Source organism: Protomyctophum bolini (genome assembly GCF_963924005.1).
Source record: "Protomyctophum bolini genome assembly, chromosome: 23".
In the NCBI taxonomy this organism is placed as follows: domain Eukaryota; kingdom Metazoa; phylum Chordata; class Actinopteri; order Myctophiformes; family Myctophidae; genus Protomyctophum; species Protomyctophum bolini.
In genome coordinates this window covers 29,603,134-29,629,500 of record NC_137884.1, presented here as the reverse complement: position 1 = coordinate 29,629,500, position 26,367 = coordinate 29,603,134, and the positions used below count along the sequence as shown (strand labels likewise).

Sequence of the window (26,367 nt, the reverse complement as noted above, 5' to 3'; positions counted from 1 at the left end):
ATGTCGTTCGACCACACCATGCAAGTGTCGGACGTCTTCCTCGTCTTCGCAACGTACACGACCCTCATCATCCTCAAGATGATGATGATGTCATTCATCACCGCCTTCTTCCGCGGACTGCGTGGGGTAACGGCACACTCCGTAATATGAATGTAAAGAGTGAAGAAAAGAAAATTTGGGATAAAAAAAAGAAAACAAATAGCATGCAGTTTAAATTAGCTTGGATTGTTATGATGTTGTATGTGATGATAATAATAATAATCATAATAATAATAACTAGAAAAGTCGCAATTTTGACATTTTTGAATTGCAGTGTGGTTGCCGCAGTCGCTTACATAGGCCCCTCCCACTAATATTCTGACATAGATTGGTGGTCCTTGGTCTGCCCCGGGGTCTCCTCCCAGTGGGACGTGGTCCTTGGTCTGCCCCGGGGTCTCCTCCCAATGGGACGTGCATTGAGGACCTCCCTAGGGAGGCGCCCGAGAGGCATCCTAACCAGATGCCCGAACCACCTCAGCTGACTGTTGCCACCACACTAATAATAATAATAATACTAATCATAATAATTCATTCAGGCCTTTGAGAATCCAGAAGACGTCGCCGACACGAGACGGGAGGAGAAATTCAGACAGATGAAAACTCATCCTGATGTAGAACGAATGAGAAGGTAATATAATACTACTACTACTACTGCTACTACTACTACTACTACTATAGAACTCATCCTGATGTAGAACGAATGAGAAGGTAATATAATACTACTACTACTAGTTGCGACGAAGGTTGCACACTTACTATGCAGACGTGCAGTGAAAGCGTAACGTGGACGCGATGCGTCACACTGGCACGTCAACCCGGTCGATTCCATTTTGAACGCACACTCCCTGGATGCCAACGATGAACCTCTGCCCCAAATGTTCCAGGACGGCCTGTTATAGCGCCACCAGGGGGCCGACTTTTGTAAAACACATCTTTGGATATTACTCCTCCAGATTCTGTCCAAAAATCTCGCAAATCGTTACACACAGTATCTCTGTAGTCACGTGTTAGAGATGGATCTGTCCGATATTTCAGATTCCATCCTAATTGGCTATTGGCTTAGGATTGGCGCGTGAACGCAGCGTGTAATTTACGTGAAATCTTTCACAGACTTTCCTACTAGGTTGAGGAATATATCCCGCCCTTTTCACATCCAAATGCGTAAAGAAGAAACACACCATCTGTGTTGTGATTGGTTGTTTGTGCCGTATTCTGTGTTCTGATTGGTCCAGGTGTCACCAGAACGACCTGGAGAACATCATTCCCTTCGTTCTGATTGGCCTGATGTATTGTCTGACCTCACCGGACCTGCAGAGCGCAGAGATCCACTTCCGCATCTTCATGGTGGCCCGGATCTGTCACACGGTGAGTTATAAAGACCGGATCTGGATCTGTCACACGATGAGTTATAAAGACCGGATCTGGATCTGGATCTGTCACACAGTGAGTTATAAAGACCAGGTCTGGATCTGGATCTGTCACACGGTGAGTTATAACATACGGAACCAGATCTAGAAACTCCATCTTATGTATGATCCTAGATGACTATTGTGTACATGTGTTGTTCTATTTCTATAATGTGTTGTTACTGTAAATCTTACTGTAAGTCTCTCTGGATTAAGAGCGTCTGATAAATACCTACATTGTACATGAATGTTGTGCATTGTGTGTTCTGTCCACCAGGTGGCGTACGTGTGCCCTCTGCCCCAGCCCAGCAGAGTGTTGACCTGGTTGGTGGGAGTCCTGGTGACCTTCAGCATGGCCTACAGGGTCCTGAAGATGACCTTTCACCTGTAACCTTTCACCTCTGGTGACCTTCTCCATGGCCTGGCCCTACAGGGTCCTGAGGATGACCTTTCACCTGTAACCTTTCACCTCTGGTGACCTTCTCCATGGCCTACAGGGTCCTGAAGATGACCTTTCACCTGTAACCTTTCACCTCTGGTGACCTTCTCCATGGCCTACAGGGTCCTGAGGATGACCTTTCACCTGTAACCTTGGCCCCGACTTAACTAAAGTCATCCACGCTTTCATCTACTCACACCTCGACTAAACTGCAACTCCCTTTACTCTCTTTCAAAAGAATCCATTCACCGGTTACAGTCGGTGCAGAACGCAGCAGGCCGCCTCTTAACAGGGGCAATAAGAAGGATTGACCACATCACTCCTATCCTGGCCACCCTCCACTGGTTACCTTAACAGGGGCAATAAGAAGGATTGACCACATCACTCCTATCCTGGCCACCCTCCACTGGTTACCTTAACAGGGGCAATAAGAAGGATTGACCACATCACTCCTATCCTGGCCACCCTCCACTGGTTACCTTAACAGGGGCAATAAGAAGGATTGACCACATCACTCCTATCCTGGCCACCCTCCACTGGTTACCTTAACAGGGGCAATAAGAAGGATTGACCACATCACTCCTATCCTGGCCAGCCTCCACTGGTTACCTTAACAGGGGCAATAAGAAGGATTGACCACATCACTCCTATCCTGGCCAGCCTCCACTGGTTACCTTAACAGGGGCAATAAGAAGGATTGACCACATCACTCCTCTCCTGGCCACCCTCCACTGGTTACCTTAACAGGGGCAATAAGAAGGATTGACCACATCACTCCTATCCTGGCCACCCTCCACTGGTTACCTTAACAGGGGCAATAAGAAGGATTGACCACATCACTCCTATCCTGGCCAGCCTCCACTGGTTACCTTAACAGGGGCAATAAGAAGGATTGACCACATCACTCCTATCCTGGCCACCCTCCACTGGTTACTTTAACAGGGGCAATAAGAAGGATTGACCACATCACTCCTATCCTGGCCACCCTCCACTGGTTACCTTAACAGGGGCAATAAGAAGGATTGACCACATCACTCCTATCCTGGCCACCCTCCACTGGTTACCTTAACAGGGGCAATAAGAAGGATTGACCACATCACTCCTATCCTGGCCACCCTCCACTGGTTACCTTAACAGGGGCAATAAGAAGGATTGACCACATCACTCCTATCCTGGCCAGCCTCCACTGGTTACCTTAACAGGGGCAATAAGAAGGATTGACCACATCACTCCTATCCTGGCCAGCCTCCACTGGTTACCTTAACAGGGGCAATAAGAAGGATTGACCACATCACTCCTCTCCTGGCCACCCTCCACTGGTTACCTTAACAGGGGCAATAAGAAGGATTGACCACATCACTCCTATCCTGGCCACCCTCCACTGGTTACCTTAACAGGGGCAATAAGAAGGATTGACCACATCACTCCTATCCTGGCCAGCCTCCACTGGTTACCTTAACAGGGGCAATAAGAAGGATTGACCACATCACTCCTATCCTGGCCACCCTCCACTGGTTACCTTAACAGGGGCAATAAGAAGGATTGACCACATCACTCCTATCCTGGCCACCCTCCACTGGTTACCTTAACAGGGGCAATAAGAAGGATTGACCACATCACTCCTATCCTGGCCACCCTCCACTGGTTACCTTAACAGGGGCAATAAGAAGGATTGACCACATCACTCCTATCCTGGCCAGCCTCCACTGGTTACCTTAACAGGGGCAATAAGAAGGATTGACCACATCACTCCTATCCTGGCCACCCTCCACTGGTTACCTTAACAGGGGCAATAAGAAGGATTGACCACATCACTCCTATCCTGGCCAGCCTCCACTGGTTACCTTAACAGGGGCAATAAGAAGGATTGACCACATCACTCCTATCCTGGCCACCCTCCACTGGTTACCTTAAAGGGTAAGACCACTTTTTTTTAGGTTTGGGTTGTGTAGTTACTTTGCCATGATGCTACTCCAAATGTGGACAAGAAATAAAAAAATACTGCTCCAGTGATTAGAAATTGACAATTCAAAATATGCTCCTCATTGACTTGCATTGTAGCTCAAACAGCTCTCAAAGGCACTCTTTTAGTACGTATACAAACACAAACAAAGTTGATTCAGACAATATAGAGCATCACCAAAACTCATGCAGTTTTATTTTTTCATAAAAATGTTAGATTCCTGTTGATTTTACTATTTGAAGATCTGGATCCGGATCCACGGATCCAGTCCGGGTTTTTCTTCCCAATAAAATGGACAAATCAACAGGAAGATAACATTTTTATGAAAAAATAAAACTACATGAGTTTTGGTGATGCTCTATATTGTCTGAATCAACATTGTTTCTGTTTGTTTACATACTAAAAGAGTGACTTTGAGAGCTGTTTTAGCTACAATGTAAGTCAATGAGGAGCATATTTTGAATTATCAATTTCTAATCACTGGAGCAGTTATTTCTTATTTCTTGTCCACATTTGGAGTTGCATCATGGCAAAGTAACTACACAACCCAAACCTCAAAAAAAGTGGTCTTACCCTTTAACAGGGGCAATAAGAAGGATTGACCACATCACTCCTATCCTGGCCAGCCTCCACTGGTTACCTTAACAGGGGCAATAAGAAGGATTGACCACATCACTCCTATCCTGGCCACCCTCCACTGGTTACCTTAACAGGGGCAATAAGAAGGATTGACCACATCACTCCTATCCTGGCCAGCCTCCACTGGTTACCTTAACAGGGGCAATAAGAAGGATTGACCACATCACTCCTATCCTGGCCAGCCTCCACTGGTTACCTTAACAGGGGCAATAAGAAGGATTGACCACATCACTCCTATCCTGGCCAGCCTCCACTGGTTACCGATCTCATTTAGAATCCACTTTAAAATTCTGCTCTTTATACATTCAAGGCCACGACCGGCCTTGCTCCGTCCTGCAACTCGGACCTACTCGAACCCCTATAGAGCCTGCCCACGAGCTGAGATCCTCCTACTCGACCCCTATAGAGCCTGCCCGCGAGCTGAGATCCTCCTACTCGACCCCTATAGAGCCTGCCCTGCCCGCGAGCTGAGATCCTCCTACTCTAACCCCTATAGAGCCTGCCCTGCCCGCGAGCTGAGATCCTCCTACTCGACCCCTATAGAGCCTGCCCTGCCCGCGAGCTGAGATCCTCCTACTCTAACCCCTATAGAGCCTGCCCGCGAGCTGAGATCCTCCTACTCTAACCCCTATAGAGCCTGCCCTGCCCGCGAGCTGAGATCCTCCTACTCTAACCCCTATAGAGCCTGCCCTGCCCGCGAGCTGAGATCCTCCTACTCGAACCCCTATAGAGCCTGCCCTGCCCGCGAGCTGAGATCCTCAGGCCAAGGCTCCACTTACAATAAAAGAACTATAGGCGACCGGGCCTTTGCAGTCCGTGCACCTTTACTCTGGAATGCCCTGCCCCTGGAAATCAGGAGTGACGACTCGTTTTAAATCACTCCTGAAGACCCATTTTTATAAAGCTGCTTTTAATCCTTCATCGTTACGTATTTCTCACTTTCTGTTATCCAATGTTTTGCTATTATTATTGTGTTCTTTATTGTGTTCCCTTTGTTGTTGAGCACTCTGTGACCTTGTTCTTGAAAGGTGCTATATAAATAAAGCTTTATTATTATTATTATTATTATTATTATTATTATTATAAGTTCGCGCTGGCTGCGTCTGCCCAGCTGCAGGGCTGGAGCACAGTCGGAAAACAAGGAAGTGAGTTGATCAAATAGAATCCATTTTTGGGTACAGTATATGTGGCTACTGTATATGCTCTGTGGTTTTCAACCAGTGGCCCGGGGACCGCCAGTGGTCCGGGGACCACCAGTGGTCTTGGGACCACCAGTGGTCCGGGGACCACCAGTGGCCCGGGGACCACCAGTGGTCTTGGGACCACCAGTGGTCCGGGGACCACCAGTGGCCCGGGGACCACCAGTGGTCTTGGGACCACCAGTGGTCTTGGGACCACCAGTGGTCTTGGGACCACCAGTGGCCCGGGGACCACCAGTGGTCTTGGGACCACCAGTGGTCTTGGGACCACCAGTGGTCTTGGGACCACCAGTGGCCCGGGGACCACCAGTGGTCTTGGGACCACCAGTGGCCCGGGGACCACCAGTGGTCTTGGGACCACCAGTGGTCCGGGGACCACCAGTGGCCCGGGGACCACCAGTGGTCTTGGGACCACCAGTGGCCCGGGGACCACCAGTGGTCTTGGGACCACCAGTGGTCTTGGGACCACCAGTGGCCCGGGGACCACACCAGTGGCCCGGGGACCACCAGTGGTCTTGGGACCACCAGTGGTCTTGGGACCACCAGTGGCCCGGGGACCACACCAGTGGCCCGGGGACCGCCAGTGGTCCCCGGACCACCAGTGGTCTTGGGACCACCAGTGGTCTTGGGACCGCCAGTGGCCCGGGGACCACCAGTGGTCTTGCATCAGTAAACAAGTCTCAACAATCTGTTGTGACCGTGTGAGTGAAGCCTAAGGGCCGATTCATACTCCTATTTACGCTTTTTCGGCGCTGTAGTGCCGAAATGATTTCGGCTCGTCAGAAATTTTCAGTAGCACCGAAGAGCTGACTTTAGGACGGTACCCGCCCCCCCCCCCCCCCCCCCCCCCCCCCGAACCTCAAATGACGTCACATTGTAGGCTCTACAGCGCCGAACCGACTTTTATTCGGCTCTAAAATAGGAGTATGAATCGGCCCTAAGCCATGAAGGGTACTAAATTTAAAATGGGTCTGGAGGATGTGTTCTCCCAAACATGACATTTTGACTAAAAGCAGAATGATTTAAGTCAGACCTCGTTTCAAAATGCATTCTTTATTGGTTACAAAATAATGAGAGCGAGAACTCCTTGTCGTCATTGGTCGGTGAACATTATTCTGCTGGATGTGCAAAACATGCCCGTGTTCTGGTCTCCATGTGAGATCTCTGAAAACATGCCCGTGTTCTGGTCTCCATGTGAGATCTCTGAAAACATGCCCGTGTTCTGGTCTCCATGTGAGATCTCTGAAAACATGCCCGTGTTCTGGTCTCCATGTGAGATCTCTGAAAACATGCCAGTGTTCTGGTCTCCATGTGAGATCTCTGATATGATATGATATGATATAATACATGCCAGTGTTCTGGTCTCCATGTGAGATCTCTGATATGATATGATATGATATAATACATGCCAGTGTTCTGGTCTCCATGTGAGATCTCTGATATGATATGATATGATATGATATGATATAATACATGCCAGTGTTCTGGTCTCCATGTGAGATCTATGATATGATATGATATGATATGATATGATATAAAACATGCCCGTGTTCTGGTCTCCATGTGAGATCTCTGATATGATATGATATACCGGTAGTACTTTATTGTCAGTTTGCACTGAAATTTGTTTTGCGAACCAGCGGCCTTGTATGCAACACATATACACACATTTGACACAACACAAAAACAGAAATAAAATACAGTTACATACATGGAAACGTATAAGGGCACAGAGCTCAGTCTAGTCCTGCATGACAAAAACATGATTAAGCCTCAGAGAGTCGACTGATGGACAAAAGACCTCTTCAGTCTGACCTTATTGTACGCTGGAACACCATATCTCTGTACTCTCCATACAACACATGGCTAGTATTAGAGCTGATGCTGTTATCATACTGTACGTGGATGTATAACGTTATTATTAGAGCCTCTGAAGTGGTCTTTGAACAGATGTTTAGTTGTTGCAGCAGTTCAGTTCAGTTGTGACTTTAAGGCTGCAGACAAACATCCATACCAGGTTCAGATTTTCCAGTCTTGTCATCATTTCCCAGGCCTGTGAGGGTCTTTAGATCTGTCATCATTTCCCAGGCCTGTGAGGGTCTTTAGATCTGTCATCATTTCCCAGGCCCGTGAGGGTCTTTAGTAGCATGGCCTGCTTTCTCATCCCCTCCTGACTGTAAGGTGTGGCCCAGGTTGGCCAAGGCGCAGGTTACAACCATGCAACGTCCCGGCATCACCAGACCTCTGGGAATACAATGGCATGAAATCAGTTAATAATAATAATAATAATAATAAATAGTCCAATTCATAGGTAGTCATTGTATGATAACTGGAGTGAATAACACACACCTTGTATCCATCCAGTTAAGTTGCATCCTAGAGAGAACATGATGTAGGAACAGTTAATAGAAGAAGAAGAAATCTAGCTTGTGTGTCGTCACCAACTTAATGCATTCACCTGCTTGTGGTGGGATTGCCAGCTGTATGGTTCATGCCCTGTGGTGCTTCCTCTGGCCTGTAAGACGGATAATAACAATAAGAATGGATAAGAATAAAGAATAAGAACATCTTTTATTCAGTGTGGGTTTGGGGTTATTCATTCATTCAGTATTTCTCCAGACTTGCATGGTAGAATTTCCCAGTGTGTCGTTGACTGAAGGAACACTGGTTTTGAATCGATCATTTCTACAGGAAAAAGAAAAGAAAAGATGAAAGCATGTCTCTCCCTTAGAGTATATAGAGTATATATATGTATACACTCTAAGGTCTCTCCGCATCGACATGAATAATTCAATCCCAAGATCGTTTGGGCACAAAACAAATGAACACACAGATTCAAGATCCTCTGTATTGTCACGGCCGTTATAAGCGAGTATTGGTTTCTACGATAATATCTGGCAATAGAATTGCAAGAAATCTAAAAACAGGAAGGCTGAACTTGTATGTAATCATTGTATGATAAATGGGAGTGACTAAATGACCCCGTCATAGGATCAGGATAGGAGAGAAAGGATTGAACGATTATACAAATGTCTTCTAAATCATGTCAGTTTTCTGAAAAAGCCCATGTTTCTATGTCAATCTCAAGTTTTTCATGTCAAGGAAAAAACTATATATAAATGCCTGCCGACCCCCATCTGAAAATATGTTGTTCCAGGGACACCCCCCCCGCTCTGAAAGAATATATAAAATGTGTGCCACATTTTCACGATTTTTCCTAGAATAGCTCGTAGCGCGGCACTCGGTGCTATGAGATATGAGATTGTAGATCTGCTATTGTTCAATAGCTAAAGCATAACATAATCCTTAAAACACCAAAAGGGGTAATTCACCTGTTCATGGTCCAGTTGATTGATGCGGTGGTGGTTACTCAGTGGTTCTTAAAATAGACATATAATAAATGTTTCCAATTGGTAAGGGACTTGATTCCGTTGCTTCGGTAGATGCAAATTATATTAATTAAACAAATGCTAATATTCCAGTCACTGTAGTGTGTTGTATTTTTCAACAGCAGAGCAAATATAGCTATATATTTAATTGGCCAATGATATTATTTAATGTCATTAAAATTACATTCATGATTTATATTCAATCAATGTTATTTATTGTTTCATGATTCTTGAGAATATATCAATCCCACAAGACAGTTTTGCACATTGTTTATTCATTCACATTATATTATTGGTGAAATATAAATTATAATTGACACAAATCCTTTTCAAAAGATACACACACACACCACAACGAAGTATCAACGTCCAACAGATCTCCTCAGACACACACGAGGGAGTAACAGGCAGTCTTTAGCACACACTCCTTTGCTCAGACTGCAAAAAGATCTTATAAGAAACTACTATTACATAATATAATGTCTTCTCAGGTAGCGACATGATGTGTTATAACTTACGATCCCCTTACAGGTCCATTTGGTTACATGTGTACACTCTCAGAGTTAACCCATTCTGGGGGCGGTAACTCCTGTTGGTGTTTTAAGCATTACATTATGTTATGCTTCAGCTATTGAAGCTTGTAGATCTGCTATTTTTGAAAAATCATGAAAATGTGGTGCACATCTTTGAATATATTCTTTCAGAGCGAACGTTTTGAACTCAAATCTTTGCTTCGGGGGAGGGAGGGAGCAATTACATATATTTTGTAGGGTCCTTGACATGAAACTGTGTCACCACTGACATAGAAACATGGGTTTTAAACCCTGTGAGAATCACTGACATAGAAACATGGGGTTTGACCCTGTGAGAATCACTGACATAGAAACGTGGGTTTTAAACCCTGTGAGAACCACTGACATAGAAACATGGGTTTTAAACCCTGTGAGAACCACTGACATAGAAACATGGGTTTTAAACCCTGTGAGAACCACTGACATAGAAACATAGGTTTTTCAGAAAACCGTCATGATTTAGAAGACATTATTTGTAGAATCGTCCTCAGGTCTAAATGGGTTAAATGGACACTCGTGATTTCAGTGTAAAGGTACAAAATGAATGTGTTCCATGTGGAACCAGTTCATTTTTTGCCTATGCCGTTGGGATCTGTAGTCTTTCATTTTTTTGCCTATGGTTTGGGATCTGTAGTCTTTAATCTTTTTGCCTATGCCGTTGGGATCTGTAGTCTTTCATTTTTGGCCTATGCCGTTGGGATCTGTAGTCTTTCATTTTTTGCCTATGGGTTGGGATCTGTAGTCTTTAATCTTTTTGCCTATGCCGTTGGGATCTGTAGTCTTTCATTTTTGGCCTATGCCGTTGGGATCTGTAGTCTTTCATTTTTGGCCTATGCCGTTGGGATCTGTAGTCTTTCATTTTTTGCCTATGCCGTTGGGATCTGTAGTCTTTCCACCTGCCACCTCGTCCCCTCGTTGGAGGGAAGAGCCCAAATTAGCCGTCAGACACGTTGGAAGAACGCATCCGTTTGATACAACAGGACCTAATGCTCTGAGAGAGGATCAATATACATTAATATACCTAATCAATACATTAATATATTATACAGGACCTAATGCTCTGAGAGAGGATCAATATACATTAATATACCTAATCAATACATTAATATATTATACAGGACCTAATGCTCTGAGAGAGGATCAATATACATTAATATACCTAATCAATACATTAATATACCTAATCAATACATTAATATATTATACAGTACCTAATCAATACATTAATATATTATACAGGACCAAATGCTCTGAGAGAATCAATACATTAATATGGTTTGCATGCTGAGAATAGCAGATCTACAAGCTCACAACGTGTCACGCTGCAACGCGTTGTGAGCTTGTAGATCTGCTATTTTCAGCAAGTGTAAAATCTGTCATTACAACGGCATCAAGGCCCGCCAAAATACCTTTTAGTCGACTAAATCACCTGTAGATTTAGTCGACTGAAATTGCATGACACTTATAGTTGACTAAAACTAGACTAACACTAAAACATTCCAGGTGACTAAAGATATGACTAAAACTAAATTAAGTTTCAGTCCAAAGACTATGACTAAAACTAAAATAGTGTCATCTGTACATCATGTTGCATTATAATTACACAGAGACACTTACGGTGCAGAGTCCCTATAAGAGATAGAAAGAGACATTTAATCAATGCATATTTCAATTGAATACAACAAATCTTAATTATATTAAGGTAGACACAGGGCTCCATTTTCGTCACCGCTAAACCCCTTATCCCTAAACCTCTTACCCCTAAACCTCTTATCCCTAAACCTCTTATCCCTAAACGTCTTTGCCTTTTTATTTTTTACCATTTTGAATAACATTTTTGAATAGTTCAACTAGCCAATCTACATTGACACGTTGTGAGCTTGTAGACCGGCCATTTTAACGATTCAAAAATGTTTTGTAAGTTTAGCAGTGACGAAAATGGAGCCCATAATCTATTGTATGCGGTATATGCATGCATTTGAACACTGTCAATGGTACAGTAGATACAAAAACATCTTCTTACATGTGTGGCATAGGGAGAATTAACCTGCAACAATAAGCACATATTAGATTTCTGTAGTTTTTTTGCATGACCACATGCAGGCACAAATCACACGCACACGCACGTACAAATCTATACTTACATGAAATGAGAGTGGTTTCCTTCATTGGAAGTATTGGATTGGAAGTTCCTAAAGAAAGACAGCTCAATGACTTATACAAACAACGTTATGTTTTTAATCTATAGAAAGACAGCTCAATGACTTATACAAACAACATTGTTGTTTTAATCGGGTTGTAGTTGTTCTTTCATAACACATTTCAGCAACTAGTGATGGGAGATTAATCGGCCAATCGCTATCGGCCGATAATAGAGAGAAGGTGAAACATTGCATGTATTTAGATTTAAATTACTTTATTTTACTTTCGACAAAATGTGAAGGATTTGTCCAGACTCACCATGATGTAGAGTTGTTGTTCTCTGAAGAAACACCGGGTTTGATCCATGTGGAGTTACCCAGGGTGTTGTTCTCTGAAGGAACAGCGGGTTTGATCCATGTGGAGTTACCCAGGGTGTTGTTCTCTGAAGGGACAGCGGGTTTGATCCAAGTGGAGTTACCCAGGGTGTTGTTCTCTGAAGGGACAGCGGGTTTGATCCAAGTGGAGTTACCCAGGGTGTTGTTCTCTGAAGGAACACCGGGTTTGAGTTCACCATCATCTCTAAAGGCAAAAGAAAGAATTAATGAACAACAAGACTCATCTATAAATGGACGTTTCCTTAAAACACAATTTAACACTGAGTTTATTGTTACGTCCCTTTAGGGTTAGGCCTATATAAGAGATTACGTTCTTGTAAGTAATTTCCCCAAATTCAAGGTACCAAAAGTTAACTCTGAACTTGGTATAGATCTACTTTTAGCTTCTGTGGTCCAAAAGAATACATAGAACGACCTGCAAACTACATTAAAACTGACCACATTGGTACCCCTGAGTCATTTTAAAACCTTGGTGAGCACACAGACTCCCACTCTCAATTATGTAACTGTTTATCTATCCTTTTGAAATTTGTCTTAGCTTCTATTTGTAAACCTAATGCAATTCACATGTATACCATTTGTTTTTCTTTTCCTGATCTTCTGATGTATTTCTATGTGATTGTCTTACTCGACGACACTGGAAATGAGTTTAATTACTCAGTGTAATTTAGAGAATAAATAAAACTTGAGTGAATGTGTTTTCTTTCTGATTGGCAAATTATTCTTCTCTCTTTAGGCTCTGTATTTCTTACCTGACATGATGTTTTGGATGAAGTGGAACTCCACTGGTGCATCCCAGGAGGACAGTAAAGACCCACACAGCACGAGGACACATACTGTACACCTACTGTACCCTATACTGTACGCTTTGGATCCTGGAGAACCGCTGAGAGACTTCTGCCTAAACCTTTATACCCACACAAACATTGACTTTGTCTGGCCTCGCCAACAACCTTGTCAAATTAATCACTGCATTTACACTGAGCACTGTGGAAGTGCACGCAGACCTGGAGTCAGCCAGACGATGATGAATCAGCTGCTTGGGAAACGTAACCGACAGACCCCAGATCAGCACACGAGCCCGGCTGTCAGGTCGATGTTAATTGTCCTCACGCTGTGACTGAAGGACGTGGGAAAAGAAGCGACGTTCCCGACGTTCCAAAACCATTCATTTTAGTCCTTCAGAGTTGTTCAAATATTTACCAGTTGGTGACATCATCAGGTCATCTGTAGTCAACGTGATCAGAGTGGGTTGAATGAAGGCCAGTTAGTTGTTAACCCATTCGGTGTTGGTGTTTAGCTATTGAAAAATAGCAGATCTACAAGCTCGCTACGAGCTTGTAGATCTGCTATTTTTTGGGGAAAATCGTGACACTGTGGCGCAAATCTTTGAATATATATATTCTTTTAGAGATAATGTTTTTAACTCAAATCTTTGCTTCTGGGGGGGGGTCCCTGGAACAACATATTTTCAGATGGCGGTCCGCAGACAAATCCAGATATTTTTGGGGGTCCTTGACATGAAAAAGGTTGAGAATCACTGAGTCATAGAAACAGAAGACATTTGCAGAACGGTCCTCATGGTCATAACGGGTTAAAGGTTTCTTTATGTCCTCGTCTCTCTAGTTCCAGAGATATGCTGCTTTTTTTAGTCACCTAGGAATGTTTTGGTGTTAGTCTAGTTTTAGTCGACCAAATCTGCGAGTTGTACTTGAAATGTACTGTAATTCTGCAAACTGTTAATAAATCAATCAAAGATCTGCTATTTTCAGCATGCAGCCAAGTGTAAAATGACTCATACTTGTCCACTAGTCCCTTCCTAACATTTTAGTCTAGTTTTAATTTGTTGACAAAATTGTCAATATATATTTAGTCTTAGTTTTTGTCATCGTAGCTTAGTTTTCATTTAGTTTGTCAGTTAAAAAAGTAGTTTTAGTCGACAAAAACAACACTGTTTCCAGAGATATGCTGTGAAGCAGCCTTCAACAGAAGTTGCCTCAGAGATAAATATAAGCTGATGAGATAATGATAATAATATCAGATAACGATGCAACGAGAGGTACATCTGTTGTCACTAAAGACACACGTGCCTCTTGTTTTAATTAAAGCTGTAATCTGGAACTTACTTTATTAATTACACATAATAGTAGGAGCCATTATGATAGTGTATTATTTCTTTTGTTGGCAATGTTCTTTTTGAACACTTGGTGGCAGCACTGGGTGTGTAACGGCCTTGCAGAGTACTGTATATATTTGTATTCCATTAAATGTTCTGATGAATTGAGGTTTTAAATCCTTAGCAGACATTGTATTCAACTGTACTTTCCTGTAAACTGTTAAAGTATTCAATCCATTTGTTTTAAATTGGCCACATCTCAATCTGATTAAAGTTTTCTGAAATCTGTGAAATTCTGAGTTGGACAAAAAAGCAGCTTAAGCTTAATTAACTTTATCACATATTTTTTATTATTTTTACGCACAAGTCACAAAATTAATTTACAAGCTGTGATATTACTCCGCTCAACAAAGAGATAACATGACATGGATATATATATAAATTTAATATTTCTTTGATAAGTTACAGTTAAATTAGTTTCCAAATGTGTGCGTCTATAAATGACTAGAGTGAGGCATAACCATGTGGATGTGTCGCACTTCCTCAAAGAAAGCTTGTCAAGACCATTATATATATATATATATATATATATATATATGATGTATTTGTTGAAAGTTGTGGAAACATTAAAGGAATAAAACATACAGTAAGTTATCAAGCCGGGTCTGACATTAAGTACCATACTTTTCCCCCAGATGTACACAGACAGAACAATGGTGATGTCATCATGATCATACTGAACCTCAATTTCATATCCGTATAGCTCACAAGAACCCGATCATCACCAAAGCACAGACGGTACTCACAAGAACCCGATCAAACACAGACGGTACTCACAGAACCCGATCGTCACCAAAAACACAGACGGTACTCACAAGAACCCGATCATCACCGAAGCACAGACGGTAGCCTACTCACAGCATGACAAAAAACAACAAGGTAGTTTCAACTTTCAACACTCATAATGTTACACTGACTGACGATCTGCGCCTCTGCCCCTGTGTGTGTGTGTGTGTGTGTGTGTGTGTGTGTGCGTGCGTGTGTGTGTGTGTGTGTGCGTGTGATTTATCGGAAGTCCTCAGCGGAGAACATGCCCTTGGCGCGGCGCAGAATGCTGTCCTTGGAGGCGTCGTAGGGGTGCTCTTTGGACGGGATCTCCAGGACCGCCGGGATGGACTCCATGTGGCCGTCGATGGCGTGGCGAATCATCTCGGCGATGAACTGGTTGATCAGGATGATGCCGATGTCGTTACGCACCAAGAAACTCCTGGAATGAGAGGTCAACGGTCATGCACAGTAAAGATCCTCATATCCATGTGTAACTCTGTCTAAATTCTAATTGAACCAACCCCTGTTGGTGTTTTAAAGCATCATGTTATGTTTTAGCTATTGAAAAATAGCAGATCTACAAGCTCATAGCGCGGCACCGAGTGCCGCGCTATGAGCTTGTAGGTCTGCTATTTTCGAAAAATCGTGAAAATGTGCCTCGAATCTTTGAGTGTAATATTATTACAGAGTGAACGTTTTTAACTCAAAACTTTGCTTCTGAGGTGAAGATTTTGGAGTTAAGAGGCTTCCTCCCGACAGCAGATGTATAGTTTCATTAATCATTATATAGATATTACACTGTTACGTTCTTAGCTTACGCATGTTTCATGTTAACTACTTTTTTATGTATGTGATGTATTGCCATGCTTTTTGTTCTTGCTTAATGTAAGTCGCTCTGGATTAAGAGCGTCTGATAAATGCCTAAATTGTAATTGTAACTGGCCCCTAGTGTAAAAAGTATTAAGCTTATCAGTAAAAATTACCCCACCCTCCACCTGTTTACTGTACATATTTTCCTTTTCATTACTACCTTATAATATGCAATTCGTGCATTTTATTTGTCTTTAAATATATTTAGATTAATTGAATACACACTCAGGACCCCAATGGAAATGGACACAAGCCATATAAATTGGCTTTCTTGGGTTATCCTTTTGTATGAATATCATGTAACTATGCTTTTAACTTAAGTATTCAATGCATCAACTAACTTCCTGTGTAAGTAGACGTTTTGCTCTTATTTTGAAATCCCAACCCAGTGCACGTCAGGAACCTGTGCGTAAAGTTACAAGTTAGTGAAACCCAAACCGTCTCCAACTCTCCCAACTTCTCCAAGTTGACTAAAAACTAAACTTAAACGAAATAATGGCCGCATTTTGGAACTTTTTACGTGGACTTGGATCCAGCAGCAGTTCTGCGTCGGATGCGGACCAGGAGGTGAGTCATTATTACTGGATTTAATGTTTAATGTGGTTTGGTTTGGTGTGCGCACTCGCGTGGAGAACACCCAGGCGCACGCCACGCACACATGACTGATGTTTCGGCCCGTTTCTCTTCCTTGTCCCTTGTTAGCAGTAAGTTAGTAACTACTGGATGGATGTGCACGACATGAATATATAGAAATAATAAATAAATATGATTATGTACAGTAGCGTTGCGCTCCGTTCCGAGGTACTGTAGAAATTACTGCACCGGCTGTGCGTAAAGGAAAGCGTGTTGTGTCGTTTACTGTGCACGGCATTAAAACACTGACGGAAAAGATCGATAGTTACAGACAAATAATCATGATAATGATAAAAGATAACTTTGAGCTACAATAGAAATAATTCCATTCCCTCCAGTGCAGACAGACAGACAGGTTCCATTTGCGCATGGCCGCATGCAGCTGATTCCAATAGGTAATCAGTAATCAATCAGCCCGCTGGCCTAGTGGTCCAGGCGCATGACGCCACAGTGGTTCCCAAACTTTTTCATGCCAAGGACCCCCAAAATGACAATAATTAGCCCACAGACCCCCCCCCCCCCCCCCCCCCCCCCCCATTTGAAGATATATGCCTTAAGGAGTCTAAGGACCCATAAGAGGAGATTTTTTACAGCAGTGATTTTCAACCCCCAGTTTGACATGCAACAGGCTGGCATTTCTATCTCTGGGACCCCCAATTTACATCGTAAAATCAATGTTAATTTAACTCTTAAGAGTGTAATTTGGTGCATCTGGTTCCATTTGTACACAGAGTTACAGACATAAGGGTCCATTTGATCAGAGTTAGAGACCCATAAGGGTCCATTTGGTTCCATTTGTACACTCTCAGTGTTACAGACCCATAAGGGTCCATTTGATCAGAGTTACAGACCCATAAGGGTCCATTTGGTTCCATTTGTACACTCTCAGAGTTACAGACATAAGGGTCCATTTGATCAGAGTTAGAGACCCATCCATAAGGGTCCATTTGGTTCCAAACTATCATTTAGCTGGTGACCCTGCCATATGGTAGCTCGGAGCTACAGGTGTATATATGGGGCTAAATTGATGTTAGAATATCATAACATATATATATATAATATATATATATATATATATTATATATATCTGTCAGTTCACAGTTGCTCTCTGCGCCCTTATATTAGGTCCACTTGGTTACATTTATGTGTATATTATAGTCCTATAGCCTAAGATGTAGACTCTCGTAGATGTATTTATCGATTCTGACGTCCCTCAGAATCGATAAACATACATCTACGAGAGTTAAATCAAATTACAGAAGGATTCTGAAGGTCATTTATGCAACCAGACCGACAGACAGACAGACAGACAGACAGTCAGACAGACAGACAGACAGTCAGACAGACAGACAGACAGACAGACAGACAGACAGACAGACAGACAGTCAGTCAGACAGACAGACAGACAGACAGACAGACAGACAGACAGACAGATTATTATTATTATTATTATGATATGAACTCACTTGAAGGTCTCCTCTATCTCGGTGATGCTCGTGTCTTTCTCGACCACCAAGAAATTGGGCTTTCGGTTCTTGTTGAGTTCGCCCACACCGCCCAGCAGGAAGCCGGTGCAGGTGTCCTCGTCTCCGATCACCGCGATCAGCTTGCCCCGGCCTGCCATTATTGATTATCGATCGATCGGTGCAGAAGATGACCTGCAGTAGGTTGTTGTTGTTGTTGTTGTTGAGTGGTAGGATGTGAAAATGACAGCTCTTTGCCAGAATGTCTCCTCCGGATGGATCATGTGAGGGAGTCAGCTGATCTGAAACATCCGTTCTTCTGATCACATGAACGGGCCTCCTGTAGCGCCCTCTGCTGGAGCTTTATGGAAATGTGATAGAAATAAAAGATAATACTTTTCTGTCGATCAGCAGAAATTATTAAATTATTGCTCCCTATTATTAATATTCTATACACTCTATCGTTTTTAGATTTTTTTTTAATCGATTCAAATATTTTCCTCGGTAATATGAATCATTCATCTCACTATAAAGTGTGTGATGACGCAATGGTGTGATGGCCGTGTGACGTCACGGGAAGTGAGTCAGGTGACAGTCAGTCACGTGACAATACGCAAGGAGGAAATAACCAACTGGACGAAGAATAACAACAAATACTACTATTCTGAGAAGAAGAATTCACTTGAGAAATGGTGCGTCATATTTCACACTGATTATATGGTCTTAATTAGAATGCATTGCAGTCTTTGATCCTATACTTTGTACAAAACAAAGCAGTTTACACTTCTTGGCTTTAGGGTAGCCAGTCATGTTTCAGGGCTAGCTTTAGGGTAGCCCCGCAAGCAGAACCCGAATGTAGTAAAGTTTCTGATACTTTGTTTACTTTACGCGACATCAAATTTCATAAAAGCTTTATGTAGGGTTTCGAGAGGGGCTAGCTTTAGGGTAGCCATGGACAGTCATGTTTCAGGGTTAGGGTAGCCATGGACAGTCATGTTTCAGGGTTAGGGTAGCCATGGACAGTCATGTTTCAGGGTTAGGGTTAGAGTAGCCATGGACAGTCATGTTTCAGGGCTAGCTTCAGAGTAGCCCCGCTCGGAACCCTACTTACGTAAACTTTATGTACGTAGGGTTCAGAGCGGGGCTAGCTTTAGAGATGGTATTGGTCGCCCTTTATATCATTACAGCTGGCCTGCTATTATATTTATCATCCTGAATCCATTGTTTAACATCTTCTGTAGAATAGAATACCCAGTCCAGTTACCCTGGGTAAACATAGTACCTTTCCTTTCCTTAGTCCAGTTACCCTGGGTAAACATAGTACCTTTCCTTTCCTTAGTCCAGTTATCCTGGGTAAACATAGTACCTTTCCTTTCCTTAGTCCAGTTATCCTGGGTAAACATAGTACCTTTCCTTTCCTTAGTCCAGTTACCCTGGGTAAACATAGTACCTTTCCTTTCCTTACCCACCTACTCTTTCCCCATTGTTTTTACCTCAACTCTTTCTTTGACCTTGTCTACTGAGTTGGAGATCGGGGTTCGACTCCATCACCAGCTCAGAGTGCTATTAAACGTTACAGTATTCACTTTTACAATAAATGATGCTTAAACCTCGCTGGACTGTCTTGAGTCTCCCAGTTCATTTCAGCTGCTGTACATGTCCTGTCATTTCCCTGGACAGTTGCAATACTGTACAGTTTACCACACAAATTTGTCTCAAAACAATTGTGATTGAATGTAACATTTGCTATGATCACGCACTGACCCAGGGTCTGTTTACAATGTGTTCTCTGTGTGTTTCAGACCACCGCTGCACTGACCCAGGGTCTGTTTACGATGTGTTCTCTGTGTGTTTCAGACCACCGCTGCACTGACCCAGGGTCTGTTTACGATGTGTTCTCTGTGTGTTTCAGACCACCGCTGCACTGACCCAGGGTCTGTTTACAATGTGTTCTCTGTGTGTTTCAGACCACCGCTGCACTGACCCAGGGTCTGTTTACAATGTGTTCTCTGTGTGTTTCAGACCACCGCTGCACTGACCCAGGGTCTGTTTACAATGTGTTCTCTGTGTGTTTCAGACCACCGCTGCACTGACCCAGGGTCTGTTTACAATGTGTTCTTTGTGTGTTTCAGACCACCGCTGCACTGACCCAGGGTCTGTTTACAATGTGTTCTCTGTGTGTTTCAGACCACCGCTGCACTGACCCAGGGTCTGTTTACAATGTGTTCTCTGTGTGTTTCAGACCACCGCTGCACTGACCCAGGGTCTGTTTACAATGTGTTCTTTGTGTGTTTCAGACCACCGCTGCACTGACCCAGGGTCTGTTTACAATGTGTTCTCTGTGTGTTTCAGACCACCGCTGCACTGACCCAGGGTCTGTTTACAATGTGTTCTCTGTGTGTTTCAGACCACCGCTGCACTGACCCAGGGTCTGTTTACGATGTGTTCTCTGTGTGTTTCAGACCACCGCTGCACTGACCCAGGGTCTGTTTACAATGTGTTCTTTGTGTGTTTCAGACCACCGCTGCACTGACCCAGGGTCTGGAGAGAATCCCTGACCAGGTGGGGTACCTGGTGATCAGTGAGGACGGCGTGTTGGCGGTGAGCGTTATAGGACTTTTGTATTGATTGATTGATTTTTTTCTGACCATTTCTAGATCCTGAAATGTTTTCAGCACAATGTGATTAATGATAACGGGGTTTACTGTGCTGTGTTGTTGTTTGTAATTGTGGTAAAGACTGTCTTATCCTTTAATCCATTAATATAGACCATGACTCTCAAACCTTTTAATATTAATGTATATTGAAAGAGGATAATTCAAGCTTGGCCTAGAGCTGCAATGTTGGTGAGTTTAACGCCGTCTGGTCAATGGAGGGTTATTGCAACTCTAGATTCAACATTATAAAGCAAATTGCGTCCAGTCCTGACCTAGCTGACACACATGGAAATATAAATTGCATAAACTATATATAGACACATACTGTAATTCCTATTTATCCACATATATAATTATGAACCTGGATATGGCATATATATATATATGCAGCATAGGCTATATTCTGCATATACTTGCATAATGTATTGGCATAATATGTTAATATATTTTAAATAAAACCATAGCACCACCATTTGGGAACCACTGATTTAGAACGTAATCATCAGGAACGTCTACTCTACAAGATCACAGCGTGTTGTGTTTGCTTGTAGATCTGCTATATGTGGCGAATCAGTTTGTGTGTGGAGTGAAGAGAATGAGACATACTAAAAGTATAGAAGGTTTAAGGCAGGGGTGTCCAAAAGGTCAAATAGTAATCTCAGCGAGGCTGGTGGCTTCTTGGTTAGAGTGGGTGACAACATTATCACACGGAAAGATGAAACCTATATGTTCCATCCTGGAGGCCAATCTTTCCGGTGATAAAATGGCCACCAACGTAATCAAAAAAGTCAGTCAAAGAACAAGATTCCTTTACAGGATCTCCTCACTCAAGAAACCTCGTACAAGGTTTCTTTGACTATGCATGTACCTCTTGGTACCAGAGCACCTCAAAGGCCCTTAAAACAAGGCTCCAGTAGAAGCATGAGTTCAAGTCCGTTGCTCTCCCCTTGTCCCCCATATATGGGGACTAGGTTGGTCTCCCCTTGTCCCCCATATATGGGGACTAGGTTGGTCTCCCCTTGTCCCCCATATATGGGGACTAGGTTGGTCTCTCCTTGTCCCCCATATATGGGGACTAGGCTGGCGGAGGGTGTGTAGAGCCCAGGATCACATTAGATGATTGACACAGGGGTGAAAAATGGGTTACAAAATCGTGGGATAAAAACATATATATATAAATAAAAAAAACAAGGCTCCAGACTTCCCAAAACAAACTGGTCAGGCTCCTACTTGGCCTCACCCCCCGAACCCACCTCACCCCTGCCCACTTTGACAGGCTGGGATGGCTTAGGGTCGACGACAGAGTACAGCATCTTGCAATGGGTCTGATCCACAAGATTCGATACACCACCAAGATACCCATGTACCTGTCTAAATACTTCCTTAATGTAAACGAAGTCCACACCCACAACACCAGAGGGAGTGCAACAAACCATGTACAACCCAGATTCGGCACAAACAAGGGACTAAATTATTTTCGCTCCTATGCCACCAAAATGTGGAACTCCTTCAAAACCGCTCTCAAAGGGCACCTACGGACGGCTGCAATTCGAAACTGGCCCCCGTAAAATCTGAGTCTTGATATCGGAAGGTCGCTAGTTCGTATCCCCGGACCGGCACGTTAAAATTACCACCGCTGAAGTGCCCTTGGACATGGCATTGAACCCCTACCATGAAATGTTCTATGAGCAGGGCCTGGCTGTAAACAAGTTCTTGAGCTTTAGTCCAGTTACCCTGGGTAAACATAGTACCTTTCCTTTCCTTAGTCCGGTTACCCTGGGTAAACATAGTACCTTTCCTTTCCTTAGTCCAGTTACCCTGGGTAAACATAGTACCTTTCCTTTCCTTAGTCCAGTTACCCTGGGTAAACATAGTACCTTTCCTTTCCTTAGTCCAGTTACCCTGGGTAAACATGGTACCTTTCCTTTCCTTAGTCCGGTTACCCTGGGTAAACATAGTACCTTTCCTTTCCTTAGTCCGGTTACCCTGGGTAAACATAGTACCTTTCCTTTCCTTAGTCCGGTTACCCTGGGTAAACATGGTACCTTTCCTTTCCTTAGTCCGGTTACCCTGGGTAAACATAGTACCTTTCCTTTCCGTTGCATTCTGTGGTTATGCATATTTAATAAATTCAAGCCATGATCTCATATTATTACATTTTCCTTTTGATCTTCAGTCTGCCGGGGAGCTGGAGAATGACGAGCATGCAGCGGGCGTCATAATGAGCATGGTCCGAACGGCCTGTCGCTTCCGACTGGACGGTTCTACAGAACCTTTCTTCAAACGCATGTCAAGTAAGATGAACCTCACTTCAAACACATGTCTAGTTAGATGAACCTCACTTCAAACACATGTCAAGTCTAGTTAGATGAACCTCACTTCAAACACATGTCAAGTCTAGTTAGATGAACCTCACTTCAAACGCATGTCAAGTAAGATGAACCTCACTTCAAACGCATGTCTAGTCTAGTTAGATGAACCTCACTTCAAACACATGTCAAGTCTAGTTAGATGAACCTCACTTCAAACACATGTCAAGTAAGATGAACATCACTTCAAACGCATGTCTAGTTAGATGAACCTCACTTCAAACACACGTCTAGTTAGATGAACCTCACTTCAAACACACGTCTAGTAAGATGAACCTCACTTCAAACACATGTCTAGTAAGATGAACCTCACTTCAAACACATGTCTAGTTAGATGAACCTCACTTCAAACACATGTCTAGTTAGATGAACCTCACTTCAAACGCATGTCTAGTTAGATGAACCTCACTTCAAACGCATGTCTAGTTAGATGAACCTCACTTCAAACACATGTCTAGTTAGATGAACCTCACTTCAAACGCATGTCTAGTTAGATGAACCTCACTTCAAACACATGTCTAGTTAGATGAACCTCACTTCAAACACATGTCTAGTTAGATGAACCTCACTTCAAACACATGTCTAGTTAGAGGAACCTCACTTCAAACACACGTCTAGTTAGATGAACCTCACTTCAAACACATGTCTAGTCATAGGTTAGACCTTATAAATGTCTATTAAAGGGACACTTCACCCTTTTTGCAAAAAAATATATGTTAATGACGTTTAGAAGCTTTAGATCACTTTCCTGGGGGTATTTATGTGTGTAATATGTGGTTTTAGATATTTTAGATTGTAGCAGTGAGCCTGTTGTCTCTGATGTCATGGACACTGGTCTCACTACCTTCCTGGACTACAATTCCCATAATTCTTTGGTGCACTGCTCCTCCTTGTGGATAGGGGGGAGAGCTGTCTTACTGAGACAACATGTAGTCCAGGAAGGAAGTGAGCCCATTGTCCATGACATCAGAGACAACAGGCTCACTGCTACAATCTAAAATATCTAAAACCACATATTACACACATAAATACCCCCAGGAAAGTGATCTAAAGCTTCTAAACGTCATTAACATATATTTTTTTGCAAAAAGGGTGAAGTGTCCCTTTAAAGCCACAGTCCCGCCCCCTGTCATGACGACGTGAGACCCAGAAGTGAATTCCCTCCATAGGCTTTTCAAAAAGTATTTATTTAAAGACGTTCATGCCGTGGACAAAGACAACTCGAGTTGTGACAAAACAGACACAACATTCCTCCATTCCTGACCGAACAAAGAAGAAAAACTACAAAACAAGTGTTGTAAACCTGCCGTTTTCTTCTTCTTTCTAATTATTTGTTCGGCCCGAAAAATTTGTGTTTGTCGCCATGATTTGTCACAACTTGAGTTGGCTTCGTACGAGGCTTAAAAGGTCTTTGAATAAATACTTTTTGAAACGTCTATGAGGAAAATGAACGGGCCCTGGTAGGGGGCGGGACAGCGACGCTCTATTAACATGGATATCATTACCATGGAAACATGGTCATTTGAACTTTCTTTTCCTCTGTCTTGTTCTCCCCATCAGTCATCCTGGCTGACTACACCTACGTAGTGACCATCTCTGGACAGAAGGTGTTTGTGGTGAAGCGTCTGAACAACCACCAGGAGCCAGCAGTGACGGTCTAGAGCCAGCTGTGAGGGTCTAGACCCAGCAGTGACGGTCTAGACCCAGCAGTGAGGGTCTAGAGCCAGCTGTGACGGTCTAGACCCAGCTGTGAGGGTCTAGACCCAGCTGTGACGGTCTAGAGCCAGCTGTGAGGGTCTAGCTGCTTCACCACCGACGATACGGAGATGCTGAAAGGAACCTGCGTGTGTGTGACCTACAGGACTATGTTTGGCCACCGGTGTTTTTTGTTTTGTTCAGGACAGTCATTTACAGTAGGAGGGTAAGATCATAACCGGCAGTGATTGTGAGGATGTAGATGCCATCGTGTGTACATGTACATGTACTGCACTGTGACCGCTGTCTGCAGCAAGTCGTTGATTGTTGGGTGTCTGTGACGTACAGTACAGAGGCTTACGGCTGTACTGTACATGTACAGTGTGCTCTCCTACAGTCCTGCAGAATAACTCCATCTGAATGGGATGGTTTTTGTTTGTTGAGATGTGCTTCTGTTTTACCCGTTAACCGCCCAAACAGAAGTGTTTAACCCGTTAACCGCCCAAACAGAAGTGTTTAACCCGTTAACCGCCCAAACAGAAGTGTTTAACCCGTTACTGTTTTGTACAGAAGCATCGACTAGTACTATATTATTGCTCCCCTTCCATCTGTTTATAAGTTCTTTATGTTGTATTTTGCTTTAAATCACTGGTTCCCCAAATGTTTCATGTCATTTAGCCCCGCGGACCCCCCATTTGATGAGACATGCCAGGGACCCCCATGAGAGACTTTTATGGCTCTAGCTTCATTTCTATTTCTATCTCTGGGACCCCCAATTTATATTGTAAAAACAGTGTTAATTTAACTATGAGAGTGTACAAATGGAACCTATAACGGGTCCCCCTGGGGACCCCCTGGAACTCCCTCAAGGACCCCTGGGGGTCCCCGGACCCCCCTTTGGGAACCACTGATTTAAATGACAATTTGATTATGATGGGTATTTAAGGGTGAAATAAATCTGGTTTTAAAATCATAATCTAAGCGTATTAATTATTACAGATATCTATACATGCTTTTTCAAAGGGTACACGAATAATCTGATTCTCTGCAACTTTTGATTCAAAATTCAAGCCCATTCTTGTGTTGTTAGACAATACTGGGTTAGGGTTAACCCTAAACCCTAAACAATACAGAAGCTCATTTGAGCTTAACCCATTTAGGCCTGACGTCAGCATTAAAGACATTTACCTTTACATTTATTTCTGGAATACCTATGTTTCTAGATCAGTGGTGCTCAATATTTCATGACAAGGACCCCAAAAATTATATGTAATTGCCCGCCGACCCACATCTGAAAATATGTTGTTCCAGGGACCCTCACAGAAGCAAAGATTTGAGTTAAAAACGTTTGCTCTGAATTTAAGTATATTCAAAGATTTGTGCCATATTTTCACGATAAAAAGAAAAGCGCGGCTCTACAAGCTCGTAGCGCACGAGCTTGTAGATCTAAAGTGTAACATATAGTAATACTTAAAACACCAAAAGGGGTTCCCGCCCAGAATGGATTAAACCCAGCCAGACTACCTAGACTAGAGCTATCTTTTTTAAATCAT

General features: G+C 43.1%; 3 protein-coding genes across 5 annotated transcripts; 2 read left to right on the top strand and 1 right to left on the bottom strand.

Moving 5' to 3' along the window:
* On the top strand, positions 1-1,836 carry LOC308311034 (microsomal glutathione S-transferase 1-like; the record flags this gene model as incomplete). The annotated part of the gene is made up of 4 exons (XM_080757531.1): positions 1-126; positions 576-667; positions 1,272-1,404; positions 1,723-1,836. The coding sequence occupies 4 exons, from the start codon at positions 1-3 to the stop codon at positions 1,834-1,836; spliced, it is 465 nt and encodes a 154-aa protein (XP_080613657.1).
* A 12,790-nt stretch (positions 1,837-14,626) lies between these two features.
* Positions 14,627-18,396, bottom strand: atp6v1f (ATPase H+ transporting V1 subunit F). Its single transcript, XM_080757390.1, has 2 exons — positions 18,097-18,396; positions 14,627-15,566 (listed from the first exon to the last, which is right to left on the bottom strand). The coding sequence occupies exons 1-2, from the start codon at positions 18,252-18,254 to the stop codon at positions 15,365-15,367; spliced, it is 360 nt and encodes a 119-aa protein (XP_080613516.1). The 5' UTR covers positions 18,255-18,396; the 3' UTR covers positions 14,627-15,364.
* A 294-nt stretch (positions 18,397-18,690) lies between these two features.
* On the top strand, positions 18,691-25,790 carry lamtor4 (late endosomal/lysosomal adaptor, MAPK and MTOR activator 4). Of its 3 annotated transcripts, none has more exons than XR_013963595.1 (5): positions 18,691-18,785; positions 20,611-20,694; positions 22,927-23,044; positions 24,680-25,268; positions 25,328-25,790. XR_013963595.1 is itself a non-coding variant. In XM_080757748.1 (5 exons), the coding sequence occupies exons 1-4, from the start codon at positions 18,783-18,785 to the stop codon at positions 24,778-24,780; spliced, it is 306 nt and encodes a 101-aa protein (XP_080613874.1). In that variant the 5' UTR covers positions 18,691-18,782; the 3' UTR covers positions 24,781-24,808; positions 24,867-25,790. The 3 variants fall into 3 exon arrangements, 2 of the variants coding, with proteins under 2 accessions (XP_080613874.1, XP_080613873.1); XM_080757748.1 differs by having other exon boundaries at positions 24,680-24,808; positions 24,867-25,790; XM_080757747.1 differs by having other exon boundaries at positions 24,680-25,790.
* Positions 25,791-26,367: the final 577 nt, after the last annotated feature.

Coding starts and splice junctions, on each gene's coding strand:
- atp6v1f (XM_080757390.1), bottom strand. CDS start 18,254: ATGGCAGGCCGGGGCAAGCTGATCGCGGTGATCGGAGACGAGGACACC. Junction 15,567..18,096: donor GAGATAGAGGAGACCTTCAA/GTGAGTTCATAT, acceptor CTCTCATTCCAG/GAGTTTCTTGGTGCGTAACG.
- lamtor4 (XM_080757748.1), top strand. Junction 20,695..22,926: donor GTGAGGACGGCGTGTTGGCG/GTGAGCGTTATA, acceptor TTTGATCTTCAG/TCTGCCGGGGAGCTGGAGAA. Junction 23,045..24,679: donor TTTCTTCAAACGCATGTCAA/GTAAGATGAACC, acceptor TCTCCCCATCAG/TCATCCTGGCTGACTACACC.